Source organism: Bison bison, unplaced genomic scaffold, assembly GCF_000754665.1.
Source record: "Bison bison bison isolate TAMUID 2011002044 unplaced genomic scaffold, Bison_UMD1.0 scf7180017864233, whole genome shotgun sequence".
Lineage (NCBI taxonomy): Eukaryota > Metazoa > Chordata > Mammalia > Artiodactyla > Bovidae > Bison > Bison bison.
In genome coordinates this window covers 679250-687766 of record NW_011494805.1, presented here as the reverse complement: position 1 = coordinate 687766, position 8517 = coordinate 679250, and the positions used below count along the sequence as shown (strand labels likewise).

General features: G+C 45.1%; 1 protein-coding gene across 4 annotated transcripts in view; it reads left to right on the top strand.

Moving 5' to 3' along the window:
- Nucleotides 1-8517, top strand: part of COL14A1 (collagen, type XIV, alpha 1) — a 270892-nt gene that overhangs the window by 112122 nt on the left and 150253 nt on the right. For all 4 annotated transcript variants that reach the window (XR_825786.1, XR_825785.1, XM_010846187.1 and 1 more), the window contains exons 13-14: nt 1681-1810; nt 6015-6154. Coding sequence is in view for 2 of the 4 variants with exons in the window: in XM_010846187.1 (XP_010844489.1) it covers nt 1681-1810; nt 6015-6154 (270 nt within the window). In the remaining 2 variants the exon portion in view is untranslated. The remainder of the gene's footprint in view (nt 1-1680; nt 1811-6014; nt 6155-8517) is intronic.

Below are 8517 nucleotides of genomic sequence, written 5' to 3'. Positions count from 1 at the left end.
TGGAGCAGGGCTCTCGGCGTTCAGCCTGCCGTCGTTGCGGCGCACCGGCTCCCGAGCCCACGGGCCGTCGTCGTGGCGCGCAGGGTCCCGAGCACGGTTCAGGCTTTGCGGCGCGCAAGCTTAGTCGCCGTGCGGCACGTGCTGTCCTCCTGGATCGGGGCTCTAACTTTCCCTCTGAAGCACCAGCGAGGCCCTCGCCAGTTTTAAGTCTGACTATGCGTTGGGGGACACAGAATCACTCGTCTAAACTGGTATGTCAATTGGTACAGCTGCCTTGGAGACTAATCTTAAATATTTCATCAAGCTAGATATACACACTCTTTAAGGCATATACTATAGAGTAACGTCCTTCAAGACTTCTCAATGCAGGTACTTGGTCAGAACAAAATATTGCAAGCAACTGCCATGTTCATTGACAGCATGGAAAATAACTGCATATTTTTAGAAAAGAATCTCATAAGGGAATTAAATAATGTCAACTCTGTCCCTGTGTTTCAATATGGATAAATCTTGAAACCAAATATTGCCAGAGAAAAAAATTCCAAAAATGTCACGTTGAATGGTCCATTTATGCACATCATTAAACATACAGAAACGTCTATTTTTTTTTTTAATATTACACACCTATGTAGAAATAAAGAAAAACGTATCAGTGAGATGCACTTCAACATTAGGGCAGAGGTGGTGAACAGAAAGAATGAGAAAGAGTTTGTTTTATGTGACTGTAGTTCTTGTTAAAATAAGATCTGAAGTCAATATGACAAAATGTTGATATTTATTAAATTTGAATGATGGATGCATCAGGGTTTATTATGTTATTTTCTCCACCTTTATATTATATACACTGAGATATTTTTTAATTAAAGTTTTTAATTTGACCCTACCACTGGCAATTGTGTGAGAGGGGACAGTCTGTGGAGTTATTTTTCTTCTTTCCAAAGCGGAAATAAAACCATCCTTGTCACACAGTTGTCACACAACTGAGAATGTTGGCTTATTTGACTGACCCCCAGAGTTAGACATCTGTGTCGGACACGGCTGAAGCGACGCAGCAGCAGCAGCAGCAGCAGCAGCAGCAGCAGCAGGGTTAGAAATATCATCCCCCAAATCAAAAAGCGAATTGCTGATTTGGGCATCCAGTGGGTTGATCTCTTTGGACTCCTGGCAGGGGCTTGCAGTCCAGGTGGACAGGCCCTCTGAATGGGGGCCTCAGTACTGGTCCAGTTTAATGGGACTTGAAGCAAAAATTGGGCCTCCAGTCAGGACTGGCGAGAATGCAGCCAGCGGTGAAGGATGCCCACTTGGCGTCCAGCTCCCCACAGAGCGGCCCGGACCTTACCCTCTTCCTAGAGGACGTTTCTGACTCGTCTCCACCCACGCTCGTCTGGGGACCAAATATCTGACACTTATTCTGGCTGCAGCTGCCACTTGTCCAGATGTAAGGAGTTATCCGACAAGAGCACGCACAGTACATGCAGCTTCATATGGCTTCACAGCATCTGTTTCTAATACAAAATAGCACGAGGCCATGAAAAAAAGGATGACTGGAAACCTGTTTGGTGAAGGGGTTGTGAGGAGATGAAGTCTTGGTCCCTGAGGTCGCACCTGTATTCAGTTGTACTCTGATCAGTGTGAAAAAGGCACGTTGGCAAACGATCTGATAATGTGTGTTCTTTACAGGTGAAAATTGGAGAGACCCACACAGATATTGAGCTGAGCGGGTTGTTGCCCAATACGGAATACACAGTCACGGTGTACGCTATGTTTGGAGAAGAAGCCAGTGACCCCGTTACGGGCCAGGAATCGACACGTGAGTGGCCCCGCCATCCGGGTGAAATGCTGTGATAAGAGCCGGAGCCAGCGTGGGGGCCCTGAGCTAGACATGCGGGCTAGGCTGACGCTCCGGGAGCCAACTGTCTGTAACAAGGCGTCTAGTTACCTAGGGGAAGGAAGGGGCGTTGCTTCCCGTTTTGTCATTACTCAGTCACACGGATTCTAGAATTGAACTTGGGCCTCCTCCAGATCAGTGGTCCCCGACCTTTTTGGCACCAGGGATCAGTTTCATGGAAGACAGTTTTTCCGTGGATCAGGAAAAGGGGGTGGTTTCAGGACGGCTGAAGTGTATTACACTTACTGTGTGCTTTATTTCGGATATTACCGCATTGTGATAGCAGCGGGAGAGTCGCACAGCTCCCTGGCGCTCGCCGCGGGCGGGCGGGGTTCTGACCGGCCGAGCCCGCAGGCCGTTGACCGTTGAGGTCTCCGTGCGGCCGCCCCGCCGGGCTCACCTGTCCTTGCAGGCGGGCTGGATGCCGTCTCAGCTCCACGTCAGGCCCGCAGGCGTTCGGTTCCCAGAAGGAGAGAAGCTGGACTCCCGCGTGCACGGTCCACGGGAGGGTCTGAGCTCCTCCTGGAGTCGACTGGGCTGCTGGCCTGGCGGAGGCGGGGCACAGGCGGCTGCAGAGAAGGGGACGCCCCGCGGTGGGAGCCCCGCTCTCAGCCGCAGAGCTGGAGCACACCCCAGAGCTGGAGCCGAATGTGGGGGGAAATGTGGGCTTTGGGATCAGAGCTTTCAACATGCGAATCCCAGCGAAAGTCACATTGTGGGTGGGTGACAGTGGGCAAGTGATGGAGCATTTCTGAGCCTGTAAGGGGAGCAACAGTAATCTCACGGCATGTGGTTGATAGAAGATTAAGTACAGTGATACAGCTGAAAGTAATTAGCGCAGAGTTACTCAATAGTTCTTTCTCCCATATTAAAATTATTATTTTTTTCTAAAAATTTTTGATGTACTTTGTATCTCAGACTATTATCATTATAATTAGTTTTTTAATTGAGTAAAAATTGTATATAAAAGTGTGAAAGTATTAGTCACTCAGTCATGTGTGACTCTTTGCAATGCCATGGACTGTAGCCCGCCAGGCTCCTCTGTCCATGGGATTCTCTAGGCAAGAATACTGGAGTGGGTTGCCATTTCCTTCTCCGGGGGAATCTTCCCAACCCAGGGATTGAACCTGGGTCTCCTACATTGCAGGTGTATTCTTTAACCATCTGAGCCCCCAGGGAAGCCCCAAAAGTTATACTGGCAAGCCTGATTTCGGTAATATAGTAATAATATTTTTTAGGAATTGTAAATATTTATCTATTTGAAAATATGATAGAGAAAATGCTGCCTTGGCAAGCTCACAATGCTTTGTCGCCTACCATTAAAAATAGGGGTCTCTTTGTGGTGTCTTGAAGAAGACAGGGCAGGGAGATGGGGTGTCTCACATCACTCTGAACCTGGGAGGAAGTGAACAGCATGGAGTCTGCAAGTGCTTCGGTCTTGAAGATTCTACTTGAGAAACATACAAAGAGATGTAATGATAAGGGAGTTTTCTCCTACAACCGTTTTTTTATTAGCCAAGGCTGTGTTCTCTTCCTCTTCAGAGAAAGACCAATGTAATTAAAACAACAAACAACAAAACTGGCAAAGCCCAAGACAGAAAGAGGAAAAATAAGTCAGAAAGCGTCTCATATATCACTTGTGAAAGTCGCTCAGTCGTGCCTGACTCTTTGCGACCCCATGGACTTTATAGTGCATGGAATTCTCCAGGCCAGAATACTGGAGTGGGCAGCCTTTCCCTTCTCCAGGGGGTCTTCACAACTCAGGGATCGAACCTGGGTCTACCTACCACATTGCAGGCGGATTCTTTACCAGCTGAGCCACAAGGGAAGCCCAAGAATGCAGGAGTGAGTAGCCTATCCCTTCTCTAGCGGATCTTCCCGACCCAGGAATCAAACCGGAGCCTCCTGCACTGCAGGTGGATTCTTTACCCACTGAGCTATCAGGGCAGCCTTAATACATCTCTTGACTTAAGTCCTTTTGAGGACTCTGTTGATTTGGAAGGAAAACTTTCCCAACCACGCATCTCTCTTTTTCACTCAGAATACTTATTTCTTTCTACAGTTTTCCCTCACTATTGAAAAGTAGAGTGTTCCTATGAAACCTTTTGTAAGCTGGAATAACAGAGAGCAAAGAAATAGATTTAGGATACATCTTGCTAATGGACGCACAGCAAATCAAGATAAAGCACAGATGCTCAGAAACACAGTTCAAAGCTACGGTTGCCTGATGCTGAGACGCTGAGCATGGTCCCAGGAAGGAGCTTGGCAGGGCCCCTCTTGCTACCTGGGGTGGTGCACACTGGCTCGATGATGACTTGCTACAAAGCAAAGGCTGAATGTTGTTTTTGCTTTTTGCATTTTTTTGTAAAAGGAAAAATCCTCCTTAGCTTTCTTTCAGTTAGTGAAGCTTTCGTTTAAGCTTTCATTTAAGGCTACTGAAAGGGCCAAGTGCCTGAAGCAGATTTTCAAAACGCAGATACCTTGTGCTTTTAAAAAGTGTCCATGACTCTTTTCCATTAATAGTTGATTTAAAAAAAGGCCTAAAAAACACTGTCCTGGCTGCCTGAGACTGACGCATCTGCGCATTGCTGCACTGCACTGCCGAGTCTAACTGAACCCTAGACAGTTTAGAGCCAAGTGTGCACGCACGTAGATTCTTACTTGCTTTTGTCTCCTACACGTCCTTTCTGGCTGCTTAGGTAGTGAGAGTCACCAGGTCTCTGGGCTCCTAATTGCCATACAACCAGTCTGCCTTGGATTAATGACAGCGTTGGCCTTTAGGGTGAGGAACCATTGTGCTCTGCGGGACAGCTGACCGTTGTCACGGGTTCTCGCCTAGGCTAGGCTCTCAAATCTATTGATCGATTGCCTGGGTTATGGATTCCAACTGCTCTCCTGCTTCTACTAACTGTGATCTTGGCCGAGTAACCTCAGATTCATGATCCATGTAATGGGGCTAATTATAACGTTATCCTTGCTGTCTAATGTTAGGATTTAATGTGGTGATGTGTTACATCTCACACCCTTAGAAAGTATGCAGTCAATCTCAACACCTCTGTTTACTATAAACCTGTAAAAGCTCACAAAACTCTCAAAGATTATTGACAAATTCTAACTTGTTGACTCAGAAAGGGATCCTCAAAGAAGTACAAAAAGCCGTGGAATTGGTAGTGAGGATGTGCGGAAGTATCAACACCTCTTTATACTGTTAAAGCCACAGTGAAGTGTTTACTTTTATCTAGTCTCACAAAGCCAGTGGGTTTTATCCGGGGCAAGAGTCCTACTCCTTGATTCAAGAGATATTTACTGAAAACTTTACTCTATTGGAGATAAAGATGGGAACAAAGTTAAATCAGATTCTGTAATCCTTTGAGATGACAGTATATTGGAAAAGAGAGAGAACAGACCAATAAATGTGCAGTAAAGACTGAATCAGGGAAGAGACATAGGTAGAACTGAGGCGGAAGGGTTGTTTCATGTAAGGTGATCACGGAAGGCTTCACTGAGAAGGGGAGATACGTTCAGAAAACTGAATCTCAGATGACTCCAGGGTTTTTGACCTGAGCAATGGGAAAAATGGAGTTTTCATTTCCTCAGAAGGACAGGTTGAGAGAGAAGATTGGGAGAGGTGACAGGAATCAGTGACTCAGATTTGGACATGTTGAGTTGGAAATGCTTAATAGACACCCAAGTGGAGAGGACAGATAAGAAACCGTTGCCACATGGAAAATTGTGGATCAGAGGAATAGAGTGACTTCGCCAGGACCAGATGATTGTTGAGTACAATAGCTAAAATTTAATTTCAAGTTTCCTGGTTTTTGATTCATTGGGTTGTTCATTTATATCAGCAGGAAATGATAGCTTTGACTGGAGAAGAAAGACACAGAAAACTCACCTACACTGCGTTTGCTTCTAAGTGTCTGCAGTTCATGGCTACTCGTCATTCTCCATGAGGAAAACTTTTTTTCTCTGTTAATTTGTTAATGTTCTCTGTTACAAGTTATTATCTGAGTGAAAATTTTCATATGTCAGTAGTTTAGGAGTCAAAGATGCTGTGTTTTGCGGGTCCTTTTTACATATATGTTATTTAAAATTTCATTTCTTTTTTATTCCATTTACTGCAAAGTACCCTTAAGCCCACCCAGAAACCTGAGAATCTCCAATATTGGCTCTAACAGTGCTCGGTTAGCCTGGGATGCCACTTCAACAAAGATCAATGGTTATCGAATTATATATAACAACGCTGATGGGACTGAAATCAATGAGGTAAGACTGTGGAATGTGAAGTGTGTTTTTCCAGTGGTTGGGTTTTAGTTTCTTAGGGCTATGAAATCGATCATCCCAAAACACAGTGGCTTGAAACAGTTGCTAGTTATTCATTTTCTCTTGCCATCTTGGTGGGTCAGGAAGTGGATTTGGCTTCAGATAGTAGCCAAACAATGGCTGGAACCGGTGACGTCACAGCGGCTTCCGTATCTCTCTCTGGTGCCTGGTCCGGGAAGACTGGACCATCTGGGAGCTGGAACGGCTCTACATTTCAAAGTTGATTGTTTACACGATCCGTTCAGCAAGGGAGCTTTAGGGGAGCCGGACTTTTTAAATGCTGGCTCAGGAGTCCCCAGACATGTCTCCAGAGACACAGAGAGAGTGCTGGATGCCAGCTGTGTCACCTTTGTGAGTTGGCAACAGAAGTCATAGAAATAACACCTCACCTCCGCTAGGAGGAGGATCCACGTCCCTGCATGGTTCAAGGTGGGCGGGAGCACAGAGCCCACCAAGGGCACGTGGCCTGGGAGACAGATGTTGATACGGCCGTCTTCAGGAAATACAGTCGGCCCCAGGGAGTGCGGGTGAGGAAGTGTGTGCCTTCACAGAAGCAGGAAACTGAAGTGCCAGTGTTTGAAAGACCCTAGTTCAGTTAGCTTACGTTGAAAACCGAATCATTCAAGTTTTGTGTAGGAAGAAACTTTCAACTAATAGAATTTATTGAAACCCATGAAGATACAGTCCTTTGCACTCAGTGACTAATACTCTTCAGAAAGCCTTTCCTTGGAAATACATTTTAGCAGGCTAGATAGCAGTTATTTTTATGTTTTTCCCTTATCTTGGTCCAAGAAGCTAAGACAACAAGGGAAATATGTTGGCTTACATCATTCCTATTTCTTGACCAAGTAAAGCATGTATTTTCATATACAGAGACAAGCTTTTTCCTACAATGAAATCCAAGCAATATTTTGCTGACTGTGCCCTCCTGCAGCATATGGAGTAATGAATGGACAAAACTGCACATTTGCTAACAGTGCAGAAATGCTGTCCAATATCTTTTATTAAATCCTCATAAATCCTGAGGGCAAAAAATGCTGGTGAAGCTGCACTTATTTATGTGCACTTATTATGTGCACTATATTATTATGCACTTATTAAAATGCTTTGCTTTTGAAGATGAGAACCTGGAGTAGTAAAAAGAAAGAAATGAAAAGCGGCGAGCTATCAGTGTCTCTTTGTTATCAGTGACAAGTAAACTGCTTTCCCAAGGGCTGCAAACTCAGCTGTGCAGGAAGCTTACGTGGATCATGTGAATGAGTGCAGAAATTGCTGCGTCTACAAAGAAATAGTCTCGCCTGTTTTTCCTGAAACACGAGGCTCCCTTAGGTTGTGTATCATGTTCCCGTTTGGGGGCCCTGCACGTGGCAGAAATTCTCACCGAGAGACTGATGACCAGTGACAACAGACCGGGGGTGACAGTAACAGGGTGCCTGGTGGGCACCGCGTTGCTGGGGAGTGTGTACATATTCACCAGAACCCCATGGGCAGAGGAGCCTGGTGGGCTGCAGTCCACGGGGTCGCGAAGAGTCAGACAGGACTGAGCGATTTCACTTTCCCTCTTCAGTTTCATGCACTGGAGAAGGAAATGGCAACCCACTCCAGTGTTCTTGCCTGGAGAATCCCAGGGACGGGGGAGCCTGGTGGGCTGCCGTCTATGGGGTTGAACAGAGTCGGACACGACTGAAGCGACTTAGCAGCAGCAGCAGCAGCATCAAGAGGCAGCCACTGTTAGCTCCTGTAGGGTGTTGCTGCACAGAAATCTGCAGGGGCTGCCAGATCTTGTTCCCCTTGACTATGTGACCAGGGATTTCTTTTTATGTGAAATTTTAAAATGGTGACTCATCAAACAACCAAAATAACATAACCATATTCATTAATATTTGTTCACTTCAAAGCATTCTTATTTGGAAATAATTTTTCATGAACCAAAAATGAACTGTCATATGTGTGGATATATGAACTATATAATTATACATTTTTGTTGAGTGTAATTGACAGGTAATGTTATATTAGCCTCAGGTGTATGACATGATGGCTCAGTATTTGTGAAATGGCCATAAAAGTTCTAGTCAACATACATTTTTCCAATAAAAAATTACAGTTGTGTTCATTGAGAAATACATGTGTTTTTTTTTTTTTGCAGTGTTTTTCCTTGGGGACTGCCTCTGGTGCTTGCTATTTCTAATTTGTATTGTGCTGGGAAATTAGAAAACTATGTTTGATAGAACTGAATTTAGAATATGAGTAAATAGACCATGCATAAAAATCTGAGAACATCTTTTCTGAATGAAGTGAATAAGTAA